The sequence below is a fragment of the Oncorhynchus mykiss genome, chromosome 11 (genome assembly GCF_013265735.2).
Source record: "Oncorhynchus mykiss isolate Arlee chromosome 11, USDA_OmykA_1.1, whole genome shotgun sequence".
Lineage (NCBI taxonomy): Eukaryota > Metazoa > Chordata > Actinopteri > Salmoniformes > Salmonidae > Oncorhynchus > Oncorhynchus mykiss.
In genome coordinates, this window is record NC_048575.1 from 25764910 (window position 1) to 25783663 (window position 18754).

Genomic DNA, 18754 nt, shown 5'->3' on the forward strand with positions numbered 1-18754 from the left:
ATCTTTATGTAATACATGTATCACTAGCCACTTTAAACAATGGACAATAACTCTTCGACATACAGTGCATTTGACAGACATAGTATATTTTACAATAGTCATCTTTTGTTTGTTTTTTGCCCCATCCTAACAGGTCATTCTTACCGGTTCTTTATGTGGTAGTATATCGCCAGGGCTACACTGTAAAGACAAATCATTACAATGAAGTTACAATTTCGTTTGCAATTTAGTCTTTCACAATGATAACTGCATACAGAATTCTTACAAACACAACAGAAGTACATTTTGATGGATTCATTGGTTGACTGACTGATTGGTGATTAACCTACCACTTGATGGTGTATTTGAGGTTAGGCTGACTGACGGTGCTGTCATCTAGGAAAATGGTGGAACAGGAGCTGTACTTCCGTCTGACTGGAGCAGCATGGTGCTGCAACACACACACACATCACACGCTGTTACTGTTATGTCCACAGTCCACATACACACACACACACGCAGGCAGGCTAGAACGCATGCATCCACACACAAAAAACGTACAGGCATGCGCACACTCACAGCAGGTCCTGTAAAAAGCCTTGAAACAACTGCTGTAGACCAGCTAATACCCCTGCTTTGTGGTTTTATATGAGTGACATACTGTACACATACAGACGGAATGGGTTTCGCTAAGAACAGTAGCTTCTACTTTAATCCATCAGTCTACTGCACATTGAGATGGCTTATATCAGCCAATCACCAACCCTTTCACTCTATGAATCTCATCAACCTAGTACAGCATGTCATGTACAATCAGCATGATTCATATAGACAGACATACAGGTAACTGCCAGGGTAAAGGAAACACTTGAGTAAATGAAGGATACAAAGTATATTCAAAGCAGGTGCTTCCACACAGGTGTGGGCCCTTAGTTAATTAAGCAATCAACATCCCATCATTCTTGTATAAAAATGCTGGGCAGTCTATTAATTTTGGCTACCATGGCTATGCCCCCCATAGGATGACAATTCCCACATCTACAGGGCGCGAGTGGTCACTGAATGGTTAGGCGAGCATGAAAACGATGAAAGCCAAATGCCAAGGCGGTCTCAGTCACCAGATCTCAACCCAATTGAACACTTATGGGAGATTCTGGAGCGGCGCCCGAGACAGCATTTTCCACCACCATCAACAAAACACCAAATTATGGAATTTCTCGTGGAGCAATGGTGTCACATCCCTTCAATAGAGTTCCAGACACTGTAGAATATAAACTCAAAATAAGAAACGTCCGTTTCTCAGGACCGTCTTTCAAAGATATTTGGATTTTTACGAATTAACTTCACAGCTCTTCATTGTAAAGTGTTTAAACACTGTTTCCCATGCTTATTCAATGAACCGTAAACAATTCATGAACATGCACCTGTGGAACGGTCGTTAATACACTAACACCTTACAGACGATAGGCAATTAAGGTCACAGTTATGAAAACTTAGGACACTAAAGAGGCCTTCCTACTGACTCTGAAAAACAGCAAAAGAAAGATGCCCAGGGTCCCTGCTCATCTGCGTGAACGTGCCTTAGGCATGCTGCAAGGAGGCATGAGGACTGCAGATGTGGCCAGGTCAATAAATTGCAATGTCCGTACTGTGAGATGCCTACGACAGCGCTACAGGGAGAGGATAACAGCTGATCGTCCTCGTAGTGGCAGACCACGTGTAAAAACACCTGCACAGGATCGGTACATCCGAACATCACACCTGTGGGACAGGTACAGGATGGCAACATCAACTGCCTGAGTTACACCAGGAATGCACAATCCCTCCATCAGTGCTCAGACTGTCCGCAATAGGCTGAGAGAGGCTGGACTGAGGGCTTGTAGGCCTGTTGTAAGGCAGGTCCTCACCAGACATCACCGGCAACAATGTCTGAGGCCTGTACTCTGGAGCGAGATCGATTTGGAGGTGGAGGGTCCGTCATGGTCTGGGACGGTATGTCACAGCATCATCGGACTGAGCTTGTTGTCATTGCAGGCAATCTCAATGCTGTGCGTTACAGGGAAGACATGCTCCTCATGTGGTACCCTTCCTGCAGGCTCATCCTGACATGACCCTCCAGCATGACAATGCCACCAGCCATACTGCTCGTTCTGTGCGTGATTTCCAGCAAGACAGGAATGTCAGTGTTCTGCCATGGCCAGCGACGAGCCCGGATGTCTCAGTTGTTGAATCTTATGTTCATACAAATATTTACACATGTTAAGTTTGCTGGAAATAAACACAGTTGACAGTGGGAGGACATTTATCTTTTTGCTGAGTTTATGTCAAGGTGCACTAAAGCTTTTGGGGCGGAAGGTCTCCTAGTGGTTAGAGCGTTGGGCCAGTAACTGAAAGGTTGCTGGATTGAATCCCGAGCTGACAAGGTAAAAATCTGTCATTTTACCCCTGTTCCCCGGTAGGCCGTCATTTAAGAAAAATGTTGACCTTTATTTAACTAGGCAAGTCAGTTAAGAACAAATTCTTATTTTCAATGACGCCCTAGGAACAGTGGGTTAACAGCCTGAACAAACGACACATTTGTACCTCGTCAGCTCGGGGGTTTGAACTTGCAACCTTCCGGTTACTAGTCCAACGCTCTAACCACTAGGCTACCCTGCCACCCCAGTAAATATGTACTTGTTCTTCACTGACTTGCCTAGTTTAATAAAGGTTCAATTAAAAAAAGCTGTTCTGGCTCGTGGTTAAGACACTTTATGTTGGTGTTTCCTTTATTTTGGCATTTACCTGTACATACATACTGTACATACATACACTTTGCTTCTGTACTCAGATGACAAGAAGAGACAGGAGTGGATATAACAGGCACATCTAGACTAAATCTATATCTAAAACACACAAATGCCAGGGATACAAAATACTTTACCTTGTTCTCCGAAATGTGTGTTAACTTGCAAAATAATAAAGTTGATTAAAATCTTCAGAAACAAAATCACAGGAACAATCATGTGCTCAAAGAAATAATGCAGTCTGACATATGACAGGGGAACACTGCTAACCAAATATTCTCTATTCAGTAGGGCATACATCAATGACCTGATTCAAATCAATGACAAAGCATAGCATATTACCATGCAAACGCCAACGATTTCATCAGCATCATCCTCTATGCAAATACAGCATTATATTCAATATGGCGTCCAATCTGAGATTGACACTCACATGATTGATGTAGATGCTCTTCCGTTTTTCTCGCACTGCAAATTGAGAGAGAGAGAGCGAGATGAAATCAGTGACAGCATGGCAACAGTCAATGATTAAGCACACAAGATTGAGCAGAGTTCATCCCCTGGAGTTGAAACAAACACACGCTGATAGGGGTCAAGGCAGGTTGCAGTACACAGCCATTACTGACAGGGGGCAGTCAATCCCAAGGCTGTCCTGCTCTATATGGATTGGCCATTATTCAATATCAGCTTTGTGGGAACTCAAAAAAAACAAAAAAATACATATCGCTCAAAAGTACTGCTCAAGCAAATAATTGCGACAACTCAACATTTCCTTCAAAATGACACTTATGCTCATTTCTGACATAGATGAACGGCTGTGGGGTAATACAAATGCTTTTCATTCCTCAAAGGCCTTAAATTAACATCACGTTTAGTCCTCTGAACTGTGTGAAAGCAGAAAGCAAAGCAATTGAGTTAATTGCTTAATTAATCCTTTCATGCGTTTGCCCCTAAAAAAAATCCTCTGGGGATTACATCAAATCTAAATGGTTCATTCACGCTAATATTGTCATGTCTATAACTATAGCGCCACTTCGCTATCTGGCTTTATTTCAATCATGTCATTGTATTCGTGTGGTGAATACAGGGCATTCATACTGTTTATCAGTAGTCTAATGATTCCTCATTGGGCCTTGCTGCGATTGATGGGTTGACTCCAAGTATGGAAGCCGCTCTGATTGGGTGACGGAGATCCAGTGTGTGTGTGTGTGTGTGTGTGTGTGTGTGTGTGAGTGACGTAGCGACATAGAAGGAGCGCTGCATGGCCAAGAAGCAGGGCAGGACGAGATGCACAACGCTGACATCGTGAAGCTCTGGCACCTTGCTACACAATCAGCTCACACACACACACACACCCAAAACACACACACACACACACACACTGTGCACATTCTAAAATAAAGCGTGGAGGCGAGCGTTTGCAACACAAGGCATCACACATTTTCACATGTTCAAATATTGATCTAGCTGGGAAACTCTGATTGTGCTTCTTAAAAAGGCACAGAGGGGCTGGGTGTGCGAGAATGTCTCATCGGTACATTCCAGTTTTAGCAGAAGTGGCTAGGTTTGTACAGATAACACGCGTCATGCAGGAGGTAAAGCTTACAATAATCCACAAAATATGAACACATATGCTGTATATACACACACACACACACACACACACACACACACACACACACACACACACAGAAATCTGCTGCAAAAACATATTGCGGTGTTCCCGTCAGAAGCACACAGCTTGAGACGACAGAGCAGGGCTATACCCCAAAACACAAGCCAAACACGCACCCGTCACACCAGCCTACACCAAATCCTACTTACCTTTCTTATTGAGGACAGGAACTGAAAAAGACAAAGTTGAAGCGGTCTCTACATATATCTATTTACCTAGCAACGTAAAAAGTGACAAGTAACAAATGCAGTTCGATTCCTGTCTTTTTATCTTTCTCATATTGCATCAATGAGCCTGCATCCCAAACGGCACCCCATTTCCTACATAGTGTACAGTTAAAGGAATAGGAACCCATTTGGGACACAGCCATCGCTAACTAGGACAGTAGACTGTTACATAACAAAGAAAGCACCTCACAAAACGGTAATTATCTACAACGCTTAAAGCAATACTTTACTACGACATCAACCCGCGGTCGGCTACACATGAGCTGTATGCCAAATCATCCACGCTGCAAGGCATGAGATGAGAAATGAGAAATTCATTTGATTAAACCGTTATTATAGTTTGAACACGATCGGCATCTGTGACTTCCAATTCATTCCTGCAGACGTCGTCTTCTCACCACTGTAAAAATGGATTCGCTTTGAAAATAAGGGTTTTTACGAAAAGGCTTCATAGTGCCACAGATAATATCCCATGACTCAGCGTAGTGGAGAAGTTAGTGTTCAGAGAGAGAGAGAGAGAGGGAGGAAGAGAGTGAGGGAGGAAGAGAGCGATTGGGAAGGAAAAGGAGGGCGAGAGAGAAATGAAAAGAGATTAAAAAGAGAAAGAGAGTGAGAAGGAGAGACACAGAGATTCAAAAGGAGAGAGAGGTGAGAGAGAGAGAGAGAAAGAGAGAGTGCAACGTACTAGAGAGAGAGGAGAGATTGAAAATGAAAGAGTGAGAGGAGAGGGACACTCACCATCTGTCTGGGATTTGCTGAGGAATATGGTGCTGGCTCTGGGATGGTCTGAAGGGTTGTACTCCATGTTCAGATCTGATGAAGGAGGAAACAAACAGCCATCAGCTCCGGAGCATACTGCTCAATGTACTGTATACTCTGATGGTTGTATATCGATTCAGAGAGGGCAAACAACGAACCCAGACAGGTATAGACCTGGATCACGGAACAACACACATGCTGATGAGAAAGAGGCGTCGCACACAGCCATTTGTTGAACAGATGAGAAAAAAGGTGATCATGAGTACAGAAAGACTGCCTTGAATACTGACTGTCTGGGGATACCAGTAGTGTAGGATTTGTCCCAAATGGGACCCTATTCCTTATATAATGCACTACTTTTGACCAGAGCCCTATGGACCCAGATGAAAGAATAGGGTGCCAAACGGGATGCAAATACATTCTGACTGAAAGGTCCATTTCAGGGGAGCATGTAGTTAAACATAGCAACCACCAGGTGGCGTAACGCCGAGGAGCAGCGGTTTGGCGGAGATCGAGGCAGACTGGTACGGCAATGAAAAAGTCTTATTTGATCAAATGCCTGTTTTCATGTGATGCTTTTACACACTGGGTGTTAACTTGATAACAGGTCCATCAGCATAAATTACGGAATATTGCGGAAGTTACCATGGCGCCAGGCAATAAAAATTAACATATTAGTTACACTGCAAAAAAATGTTGATGCTACCTAGATATCTCTTACCATAAGAATGCATTGATTTGATGTCTTACCAAGACAACCTATTTTAGTGCACTGGCAAATAATTGTATTACTTTAACTGTCTCAGGCTTGACATCCACTACCCAGTCCCCCTGTCTCTGGCTCTGGGCCAGGACCCCCACCCAGGGGACCGCTGTCAGTCCTGACAACCACTACCCAGCCCCCCTGTCTCTGACTCTGGGCCAGGATCCCACCCAGGGGACCGCTGTCAGTCCTGACATCCACTACCCAGTCCCCCTGTCTCTGGCTCTGGGCCAGGACCCCCACCCAGGGGACCGCTGTCAGTCCTGACATCCACTACCCAGCCCCCCCTGTCTCTGGGCCAGGATCCCACCCAGGGGACCGCTGTCAAGCCTGACATCCACTACCCAGCCCCCCTGTCTCTGGGCCAGGATCCCACCCAGGGGACCGCTGTCAGTCCTGACATCCACTACCCAGTCCCCCTGTCTCTGGGCCAGGATCCCACCCAGGGAACCGCTGTCAGTCCTGACATCCACTACCCAGCCCCCCCGGTCTCTGGCTCTGGGCCAGGATCCCACCCAGGGGACCGCTGTCAGTCCTGATATCCACTACCCAGCCCCCCCTGTCTCTAGGCCTGGATACCACCCAGGGGACCGCTGTCAGTCCTGACATCCACTACCCAGCCCCCCCTGTCTCTGGCTCTGGGCCAGGACCCCCACCCAGGGGACCGCTGTCAGTCCTGACATCCACAACCCAGCCCCCCTGTCTCTGTCTCTGGGCCAGGACCCCCACCCAGGGGACCGCTGTCAGTCCTGACATATACTACCCAGAACCCCTGTCTCTGGATCTGGTCCAGGATCCCACCCAGGGGACCGCTGTCAGTCCTGACATCCACTACCCAGCCCCCCTGTCTCTGGCTCTGGGCCAGGATCCCACCCAGGGGACCACTGTCAGTCCTGACATCCACTACCCAGCCACAATGTCTCTGGCTCTGGGCCAGGCCCTGGGTCCTGACCCTATCAGCAGCCACGGGGATCCAAGCATAACGTCATCCTGGCAGGAAAGGCCAGATAGGGACTACACCCAGCCATACCACCAGCTGCAGCAGAGAGGAGAGGAGAGCCACTGCCCGAAGAACAGCTCCTCAACAGAGGTGATAGATGAGAGGAGAGAATGAGTGAGTGTGAAAGAGGAGTGGAAGACAGGGTTCAAGCGCCCGCCTACAGACCCAAAGCCTTAGAAATAGAGTCATCGTAGGTTGAGATGCCCTGCTTTCTTTCTTCAGCCCTGGCATAATACTACTGTCTTACCAGAGCACAAATACATCAGATGGCGCTCTACGCCGGTCTTAACAGAGCGGAAATTGTGACTTGATATGGTTGAGCTATTGCTTTACAAATTAACTGATGGATCACATTATAGTGATATGAGGAGACCTAGTTAAGCTGGGGGAAATAACGACTCCTATAGGAGGTCATCTGAGTGGAGCAGCTACTATTATGCTCCAACTCTTTTGAACTGCAGTTCTTTTGTGTGTAAGAGGCACTTAAAGCTCAAAGGAGATACAGCTAGCTCCCTCCACACACTCCAGTGACCTACGTACGGCGCAGGCAGCACTCCGAGGAGGAGGAGAACTAGGTGATGAATAAAATATGGGGTAGTTTATCAACGGTGTGGGAAGGAGCCAGAAGACGCGAGAGACGAAAACAAGGTTTATTAGTCCAATGTGTACTGTAACAGCCTGATCTGTATTTCAGACGTCTGCTCAATGAAAAGTTAGTGTTAAATACAGTCATGCAAACACAATATGATTGTCTCAGTACCCTTTGATTTAGGGTTTTCTTTGGAGTGGCCCTTCCTCTCAGCCTGTACAGTGGTGCACGTCCACGCGCGCACATTCACACACACTGTCCACCCTTCTAACTTCCTGTGTTTCAGGAAACTGGACAGGAAGTCACATCAGGGTCTGCTACACAAAACTAACCAGCTCTATTGTTTTAGAGTTATGACAAAAGGGGGAGTTGTCTTGCGCTACCGAAATGAGGTAAATCAAAGCGTATGTTTACATGCACACTAATAATTTGATATTAAACCGATTATGGCAGTAGGCCGAGTATAGCATTAGTCATGCAAACACCTTACTCTGCTTATCTTAACATGTGCGTGTACTAACACCAGCCGAGTCTTTAGCGCCAGTGAAGTGAGTTCGGAACAACTGAAAGTATCCATCTTTGAAGACATTTTCACATAAAAAGTCTATATACAGTGCATCCGGAAAGCATTCAGACTCCTTAAAGTTTTTCACATTTTGTTACATTACAGCCTTATTCTAAAATGTATTAAATTAACTTTTTTTTAAACATTTCTTTGCAAATTTATATATATATATTTTTTAATCACATTTATATGTTCAGGCCCTTTATTCGGTACTTGGTTGAAGCACCTTTGGCAGCGATTACAGCCTCGAGTCTTCTTGGGTTTGACGCTACAAGCTTGGTGCACCTGTATTTGGGGAGTTTCTCCCATTCTTCTCTGCAGATCCTCTCAAGCTCTGTCAGGTTGGATGGGGAGTGTTACTGCACAGCTACTTTCAGGTCTCTTCAGAGATGTTCCATCTCAAGGTTCAAGTCCGAGCTCTGGCTGGGCTACTCAAGGACACTCAAAGACTTGTCCCGAAGCCACTCCTGTGTTGTCTTGGCTGTGTGCTTAAGATTGTTGTTCTGTAGGAAGGTTAACCTTCGCCCCCGTCTAAGATCCTGAGCACTCTGGAGCAGGTTTTCGTCAAAGATCTCTCTGTACTTTGCTCCGTTCATCTTTCCCTCAACCCTGACTAGTCTCCCAGTCCCTGCCGCTGAAAAACATTCCCACAGCATGATGCTGCCACCACCATGATTCACCGTAGAGATGATGCCATATTTCCTCCAGACATGACATTTGGCATTCAGGCCAAAGAGTTCTATCTTGGTTTCATCAGACCAGAGAATATTGTTTCTCATGGTCTGAGAGTCCTTTAGCTGCCTTTTGGCAAACTCCAAACGGGCCGTCATGTGCCTTTTACTGAGGAGTGGCTTCCGTCTGGCCTCTCTACCATAAAGGCCTGATTGGTGGAGTGCTGCAGAGATGGTTGTCCTTCTGGAAGGTTCTCTCATCTCCACAGTGGAACTCTGGAGCTCTGTCAGAGTGACCATCGGGTTCTTGGTCACCTCCCTGACCAAGGCCCTTCTCCCCCGACTGCTCAGCTTGGCCGGGCGGCAAGCTATAGGAAGAGTCTTGGGGGTTCCAAAATTCTTCCATTTAAGAATAATGGAGGCCACTGTGTTCTTGAGGACCTTCAATGCTGCAGAAATGTTTTGCTACCCTTCCCCAGATCTTTGCCTTGACGCAATCCTGTCTACAGACAATTCCTTTGACCTCATGGCTTGGTTTTTGCTCTGACATGCACTGTCAACTGTGGGACCTTTTGCCTTTCCAAATAATGTCCAATCAATTGAATTTACCACAATCAAGTTGTAGAAACATCTCAAGGATGATCAATGGTAACAGGACGCACAGGAGCTCAATTTCGAGTCTCATAGCAAAGCGGTTGAATACTTATGTAAATAAGATATTTCAGTTTTTAATTTATTGTACATTTGCAAACATTTCTAAAAACTTGTTTTTGCTTCGTCATTATGGGGTACTGTGTGTAGATTGATGAGGATTTTGTTTTATTTAATCCGTTTTAGAATAAGGCAGTAATGTAACAAAATGTGGAAAAAGTCAAGGGGTCTGAATACTTTCCGAATGCACTGTATGTCTGAACTCGGAATCAAATAGGCTTCCCGAAAATAACATGGTCGCAGTGGTAGAACTCTTATTTTATTGAGATTTTCTGCATTTATCAAAGTACCAAGTAGCCTGATTTCAGATTTGGCCATGTAAACAGGATTATTAGGGAAATCGTTTTTCTTTCAAAGCATGTGAAGGTCTTAATCAAACTATCATATTAATCTGACTATCCACAATAATTGTATTTTGTTTGCAAATAATCATACTCAGTGAGACTGTATTGTACACGCACACACCCTGTATTCCCATTATCCTCCCGTCAGTCCTGCTTCTGTGCAGCTCAACTTCCATCCACTTCCGCTGCCAACAAACGTTTGTTCAAATGAATCAAGCATCCAACAAACACATTGGATTTACGGGCCATTTCTCAGTGAGCCAAGGGTCTTATTGGGCACCGGTGTTGACAGAATGGCAACATCAAAACGCCACTTAATACACTCCCACAGCGATCGCAGGGTGCTTGGCCAAGCTGATAAATCAATGAGATACATCAGTGTCCCCTGCTGCTGCTCCTTGTCTGAGCCCTCATACATTGCGCCCAACAGCTGCAGACTTACATGGACAGTGGCCACAGCTCCTGTTCGCTGTCCCTCCATCCCTTCACCATCACCGAGGGCAGTGTGGGTCGGCAGGCTGCCAGGCAGGCTGGTCCTGTCACTGTAGCACATTGGACCAGCTAGGCCCAGGGCTGGCAGTCCGTCATTACAAGTCACCAGACAGACAGCACAAAGAGCAGAGAACCCAATGATTCACCAAGAACTTACTACGGAGACACCAGCCAGGAGAGACCAGATGGCTGCGCCAACTCCATGGCATCTCTGACTGACTGTGTGTCAGAGATCCTGTTATTCACAAATTATAGGATCTCGGTTGTTATCTTGGTAGAGAGCGTAGTCTTCTTTCATGTAACACTTGGTCCTGAGCTTGACTAACCCTATACTCATGCCTCCTTTCCTTAGTTAGCAAATGAAACTAGTCTTTATAGTCTGCAATCTGGAAGGAAAGGAGACAAGGAGAGGAGACAAAAAGAGCAGTACACACATCTAGATAGATGTAATGTGAGCTTGCTTGTATGTATGCTACTGCACATGTAGTATATGCTTCTGTTTATGGCGTGCAATAGAGTAAACCTCGATGTGACGTGTATGTTTTTATTGATTCCATGGAACCCAGGACTCCCTGGAACACAGTGGTAATTGTTACTGAGTGGACTATCCTGGCTAAATAAGGAAAATTCAATTACACGAATGTGATCCAGGATTAGCATGACGCCACCTTTCAGTGTGGAGAGACAGGCACAAAGACAAGGACATAGAGTCACAAGGTTGACTCCACTCAACCCGATAATTCGAACCGATCCTTCCAAGCATGTTTTCCTCAGAGCTGCAGGACGTGCCTGACAAGACGTACCAGAGCATTACAGACAACCAGGGTCACAAATGGCACATGTCCTGTTCAAAAGAAGTGCACTTTAAAGGCCCAGCGCAGTCAAAAACTTGATTTTCCTGTATTTTATATATTCGCCATGACCCTCCACTAAAATCTCGTCCGTCTCCTCTCTGAGTTGAAATAGCCACTTTAGAGCAGCTTAGCGCTGTGAACTGATGGAGGCTCTCTCACACTTATCAGGCCCATGGGAGCTTCCTCACTGAACTGAACTGGTTGATAAAATAAGTTCCATTTCTCCTGACCCTGGTGGTGATAGCAGCATTGGAAAACGAGTAAGGGACTTGTGTGATAGAGTCAGAGAGCCTGGCGATGAACTGGTATTTCTGAAGATAATTCACCCTGAAGCGGTAAAGCATGAGGCTAGAACCTAACCTGACACAGCTGGCTAAATGGCCTGGGCAAATAGTCAGGACTGTGTTATCCCCACTGGCTTTTCAAACCCAAACGTGATTCCTCACTTATGAATGACCCTACAACAGCAGTAACAGGTTTACTGTGAATGTTACACAAGATGTCTCCTTTACACTGAGCATGACACTAGCAATAACAGTATGTGTGATGGTAGTGTATGACCAGTTCAGTGAGACCCAGTAGCTCAGCAGTCAGGGGTGATCCTGGTTTATATACAGCCAGGTCACCCATGACACAAGTCGGTATTCGACGTCCATCTGTGTCCGAGGACGTCGGGAGATGACACGGAAACCGGCCACTAGGGGTTACAGTGAGAGCAGAAAGCATCTGACTCCCAAGGTTGGAAGTTCAAATACAGCAATAGGAAGTTGTTTTTCCATTTTTGTTTTAAGCCTATCCCAAACCTGAACCATTCTGAGTTAATGCCTAAACTTAACCTTAAAAACTTAGACATGTGTACAGTGTGTATCACTGTGCTGAAATGTATCATAAGAAACTGCTGCTGAGTAGAACACACACAGTCATCCTTCTGAGAAGAGAGGAAAAGCAAACAAATAAAGGACATTTAGTCAAGTGATTTAGACAAAAGGAGATGCACGTCTCCAGATTCTCTTTTCCATGACTTCAGCAGTCTGCTGTGACTGTCTCACATCTCTGGTTGCATCTTTTATACTGATGGCTGAGTGTGTGTGGACCCCTGTGATGGTGATTAAATCTCCAGGACTCGACATTAATGCTTGTCCAGGACAAGAAAACAGGCCACCCTGTTCACGAAAATGGATCACTCATACAGACAGTGAGTCACATGGCTTGCTATATAAAGCAGGCAGACAGGCATCGAGGCATTCAGTTACTGTTCGATTTAATTTTAGAATGGGCAAAACAAGTGACCAAAGTGACTTAGAGCGTGGTATGATCGTCAGTGCCAGGCACGCCAGATCCAGTATCTCAGAAACGGCTTCCCTCCGGGGCTTTTATGAACAAAGGTGTCTAGTGTTTCCCCAGAATGACGCGACAAACCAAAATCATCCAATCATTGTTGATGAGCGACGTCGAAAGAGAACGGCTGGCCACAAACAGACAAATAACAGAGCAGTACAACAGTGGTGTACAGAACCGCACCTCAGTGCGCACAACTCATTGATCCTTGTCACGGATGGGCTATTGTAGCAGACGACCACACCGGGTTCCACTCCTATCAGATAAAAACAAGAAGGAGCGGCCCCAGTGGAAATGCGACCAACACTGGACAATTGAAGAGTGGAAAAACATTGCGTGGTCTGATGAATCCCAGTTCCCGTTGTGTCATGCTGATGGCAGAGTCAGGATCTGGCGTAAGCGGCATGAGTCCATGGACCCATCCTGCCTGGTGTCAACGGTACAGGCTGGTGGTCTACCGCCATCCAATATGCAGCAACTGCTTGATGCCATTGCATCAGCATGGACCAACATCCATGTGAAACGTTTCCGGCTTAATTCCACAAATTAACTTTTAACAAGGCACACCTGTTAATTTAAATGCATCCCAGGTGACTACCTCATGACGCTGGTTTAAAACACTGAACACAGTGTAACTACACTCATAAACAAACATGACCCTCAGTGTTCTTGGCTAGAGAGACAAAGATAACTATGCTTAGTTTTTTTCATTCATCTGGCTTTATCTTCTCTTTCGTGTGGCTTTAAATGTCAAGAGTGATTAAACTGTGCATTAATGTAGGTTTAAACATTTACTCTGTGATATTTGAACTTAATGAACCCTGAACTTGATGAAAATCAACCCTGACACATTGAGATTCATTAAGTCTCAGTTTCAGAACAATTAACACCCTCAAGAAGAAATTAATATTTCAGTACCAAGAATGCTATCTTTGTCTGTGTGTGTGTGTGTGTGTGTGTGTGTGTGTGTGTGTGTGTGTACCAAACCAACAAGGTCATAAGTCAGTGTTAAAACAGAGAGATGCTAAGTGTCCCCTATATGAATGTGCAGTGAGGAGGAAAAGCAGTGATGTCAAATAAAGGCCTGATAAATGGAGTCAATAAGAGCTTAACAGCCTGGGAGGTGACACGGCTAACTGACCTCACACATCACCCTGTTCCTTTATCATCTGCCTCCTGATTCTGGGAGTGTGGGTCACTTCGTTCTCCGGTTATCTCTCTCCGTTCTCCCTCATTATCCCAGCATTCACTTCAACCAGGCAATGTTTATGCCTACTTCTCTAGGCAGACTGGGGAGAGATAAATGGGACTTCCTCCCACACGGCGCAGAGCACCCAGAACGGCTAACAATGCCAACGACGCTAAATGATCAGAGTCAGGCTAAAGCGACATCAATATCCCCGCTGCGTCGCCACCACGTTCCATCACGGAAACATACTGTAAGACAAATCTGCTCGCCAGACTAACGGAATGTGTGAGTAATGCATACAATACAACTAGAAGTAGGAGAGTAAATAGTAGTATCAGTCGATTCATTTGATATCATTCTGAGAACCTAGCATTGACTGAATATCAAATCCCCTCAGTGCATTCACCCTTATCCTGTAGTTAGTACCGCCAGTGTCACAAAGATGATATGTAACACTTGTTGCTTGTTAATCTAATTCCCCCAGTCAGTCACTATCACCATTTACTGAAAACCAAGCCTAGATAAGTTTGTGCTGGTCATGTACTGTATTATGAAAGTGACCAGGCACTTTCTGTAAAAACTATTTATTCCAAACTTCTATCTGCAGTCACAAAATTCAAATGAATGGGAGTCATTTTTACAAAGTCCCAAATGAGATCCCAGAGGAACATGGGGGAGATATAGAGAATATGATATACAGAATATTATTTATTTATTTATGTCATTATTTTCACATTTCTAAATAAAAATTCAACGTCTCATTGTGTGTTCAACCAAATAGTCCTTGGTATGGGGACAGAGTATCCCTGGGTGTGTCTACTCTTCTCCAGGGGTGGTTTCTCATTAAGTTGGAGCCAAGTGGATGGAGCCCCAGCAGGGGGGGGTCAGGGAGAGGAAGGGAGACTGCTGACCTTCGCTGCAGCACCACACACAAACACAGCCAGACCTGAAGGTCAATACTCAGCGGGTCTCGTCAACAATGGACCACTAAATCCTTATACAGGAAGCCAGCAGCCCACCCGCCAAACCCGGGGCAGTGTTTACACATGCACCCTGGCCTGGACTCTAGCCCTGATAGTGGTTACTATAGCGGGCCGTATTAACAGTGGTCACAGCCAATACAGAGACCAGACACGGGCATTGACTGTAAAGGTTTCAATATTTTAATGCATTAACATACCCATTAAGCCCAGGTACCAATTAAGCCCAGGTACCCATTAAGCCTAGGTACCCATTAAGCCCCAGGTACCCATTAAGCCCCAGGTTCCCATTAAGCCCCAGGTTCCCATTAAGCCCAGGTACCCATTAAGCCCAGGTACCCATTAAGCCCAGGCACCCATTAAGCCCAGGTACCCCAGGTACCCATTAAGCCCAGGTACCCATTAAGCCCCAGGTACCCATTAAGCCCCAGGTACCCATTAAGCCAACTTCTATCTTGGATTCAAAGATAAAATATATATTCCCCCTGCTGTTTAATGTTTCAACCAATTATTCTGAGTGTGTTTTTATTCAGTTTTTATTCTAAGCCAATGAGATGTTTTACAATGAAGTTACTGACAGTTGTGTAACTTTCCACTAGTGGACAATTTCAAAGCTGCAAAAACAACTTGTGTTATACACATTTTCCAGATATTTTTAGTACCTTCTCAGATAAATGTACATAAAGTATGATCACTTAAGAGATTAACGTGCTGATAAATGCACATAATAACATATTTCATGGGTATTAATCACCATTTCTTACCAATTGAAAAGATGGGTTTTTCATGCTAGCAGTTGTGCCTGCATGTCAGTCACACAGCAGCATCACAACTTGGTGAAATACAACAAGATAATAGATTTCAGGTATTCACAGCTTACATTTTTTAAATATAATTTTGTCTTATTTCACTATTAAATGAACCTTGCATTATTATACATACGGTGCCTTCCGAAAGTGCACACCAGTATCTCTACTTGCACATCATCATCTGCTCATTTATCACTCCAGTGTTAATCTGCTAAATTGTAATTATTCGCTACTATGGCCTATTTATTGCCCTCCTCCTCATGCCTTTTGCACACACTGTATATAGACTTTCTTTTCTTCCTACTGTCATTGACTTTATTGTGTTATTGGCTTGTTTATTGTTTATTCCATGTTACTCCATGTGTAACTCTGTGTTGTTGGGGGAATGTCTCAGCCTCCAGTATTTATGCTGCAGTAGTTTATGTGTCGGGGGGCTAGGGTCAGTTTGTTATATCTGGAGTACTTCTCCTGTCCTATTCGGTGTCCTGTGTGAATCTAAGTGTGCGTTCTCTAATTCTCTCCTTCTCTCTTTCTCTCTCTCGGAGGACCTGAGCCCTAGGACCATGCCCCAGGACTACCTGACATGATGACTCCTTGCTGTCCCCAGTCCACCTGGCTGTGCTGCTGCTCCAGTTTCAACTGTTCTGCCTTATTATTATTCGACCATGCTGATCATTTATGAACATTTGAACATCTTGGCCATGTTCTGTTATAATCTCCACCCGGCACAGCCAGAAGAGGACTGGCCATCCCACATATGCTCTCTCTAATTCTCTCTTTCTTTCTCTCTCTCGGAGGACCTGAGCCCTAGGACCATGCCCCAGGAATACCTGACATGATGACTCCTTGCTGTCCCCAGTCCACCTGACTGTGCTGCTGCTCCAGTTTCAACTATTCTGCCTTATTATTATTCGACCATGCTGGTCATTTATGAACATTTGAACATCTTGACCATGTTTTGTTATAATCTCCACCCGGCACAGCCAGAAGAGGACTGGCCACCCCACATAGCCTGGTTCCTCTCTAGGTTTCTTCCTAGGTTTTGGCCTTTCTAGGGAGTTTTTCCTAGCCACCGTGCTTCTTCACCTGCATTGCTTGCTGTTTGGGGTTTTAGGCTGGGTTTCTGTACAGCACTTTGAGATATCAGCTGATGTACGAAGGGCTATATAAAATAAATTTGATTTGATTTTGATTTGATTTGTATGTGTCGTACTGCTTTGCTTTATCTTGGCCAGGTCGCAGTTGTAAATTAGAACTTGTTCTCAACTAGCCTACCTGGTTAAATAAAGGTGAAATATATATATATATATATATATATATATATATATATATATATATATATATATATATATATATATTTTTTTTTTATTATTTTTTTATTTTTTATTTTTTTAAGTATTCACACCCCTCAACCTTTTCCACATTTTGTTGTGTTAAACCCGAATAAAAAGTTGATTAAAGTTAGATTTTTTTGTCACTGGCTTACACACAATACCCCATAATGTCAAAGTGGAATTATGTTTTTCATTTTTTTCATTCAACAATGAAAAGCTGAAACGTCTTGAGTCAATAAGAGTGAAATGAAATTAGCCTGTACAGAATAAAAAATATTGCAAAACATTCTGTTTGCAACAAGGCGCTAAAATAATACTGCAAAGAAATGTAGAATAGCAATGAACTTTTTGTCCTGAATGCAGTGTTATGTCTGAGTAGCACTCTCCATATTTTCTTAGCATGGTGGTGGCTGCATCATGTTATGGGTATCTTTGTAATGGTTATGAACTGGGGAGTTTTTCAGAATGCAAAATAGATGGAATGGAGAAGAGGAAAAATCCTAAAGGAAAACCTGGTTCAGTCTGCTTTCCACCAGACACTGGGAAATGAAATCACCTTTCAGCAGGACAATAAACTAAAACACAAGGCCAAATCTACACTTGAGTTGCTTCCCAAGAAGACCGTAAATGTTCCTGAGTGGCCGAGTTACAGTTTTGACTTAAATCTGTTTGAAAATCTATGGCAAGACCTGAAAATGGTTGTCTAGCAATGCTCAATAATCAATTTGACAGAGCTTGAAGAAATTTTAAAAGAACAAATGCACCAATGTTGCATGTTGTTGTTCAATTGTGCGCCGCCCTATGGCACTCCCAATCACGGCCTGGATACAGCCTGGATTCGAACCAGGTACTATAGTTACGCCTTAAGCACTGAGATGCAGTGCCTTAGAACGCTGCGCCACTCGGGAGCCCACTGCGCCACTCGGCGGGAGCCCACTGCGCCACTCGGCGGGAGCCCACTGCGCCACTCGGGAGCCCACTGCGCCACTGTATATACCATTAATGTACATTTGACATTAATCTCAGGTGAGCTGAAAGGGTACAGTAGCACAAAAAGAACTCTAGACAGAATGGAAATGGAAATAATTATTCAACATGATCAATACTAACTCTGCATAATATTATAGTATATATGTCTCATGTACAACCTCACCAGAGATACATTTGTCATTTTATCTCCCCTTTTCTTACAAAAATTAGGGTAGTATGTGTTAGAAATGTCTAAACTTAGATTTTGCTGCTTAATAGGTATACTTACCCAACATGCAATATGAATGACTGACTGCCTTTGGTGATGTTTTCACTCTAAATGAATGATAGAGGTTAGTGTCATCCTAGTATGAGGAAAAAGTGCTATTCATTTATTACTTTAGCCACAAAAAATTGTAAAGTTGCGAGTCAGAGCTGATGAGCAGTTCTTGCCATTTAATGACATCATTAGAGCCAACGTCCTTAGCCTATTGACGAGACGCTTCCAATGGTCTGTTCTAAAAGCCATCTGTGAGCCGACACATTGTGCCACACTCACTTGTCCCGCACTTCCTGTGAGCGTGGACAGATGGGAAGGCATTTCCTGTCTAGAGGACGGGCCATATCCTCTCCTCGCCCTGGGAAGACGCTACAGTAGTAGAGGCAACTGATAAGATAATGTCACCTTACAATGCTTAATAAGGCATTCAAAAACATTCA

At 44.4% G+C, this 18754-nt stretch overlaps 1 protein-coding gene across 4 annotated transcripts in view; it reads right to left on the reverse strand.

Annotated features, from left to right (window-relative positions):
* The window catches only part of ccny (cyclin Y), a 62641-nt gene that overhangs the window by 17764 nt on the left and 26123 nt on the right, over positions 1–18754 (reverse strand). Inside the window, exons 2-7 of one of the 4 annotated variants that reach the window (XM_021620595.2) lie at positions 5406–5480; positions 4590–4610; positions 3199–3233; positions 2903–2926; positions 330–430; positions 145–180 (exon numbers count right to left, since the gene is read on the reverse strand). In XM_021620595.2, coding sequence (XP_021476270.1) covers positions 145–180; positions 330–430; positions 2903–2926; positions 3199–3233; positions 4590–4610; positions 5406–5480 — 292 coding nt within the window. The remainder of the gene's footprint in view (positions 1–144; positions 181–329; positions 431–2902; positions 2927–3198; positions 3234–4589; positions 4611–5405; positions 5481–18754) is intronic. The other 3 variants (XM_021620596.2, XM_021620597.2, XM_021620598.2) reach the window with 3 other exon arrangements.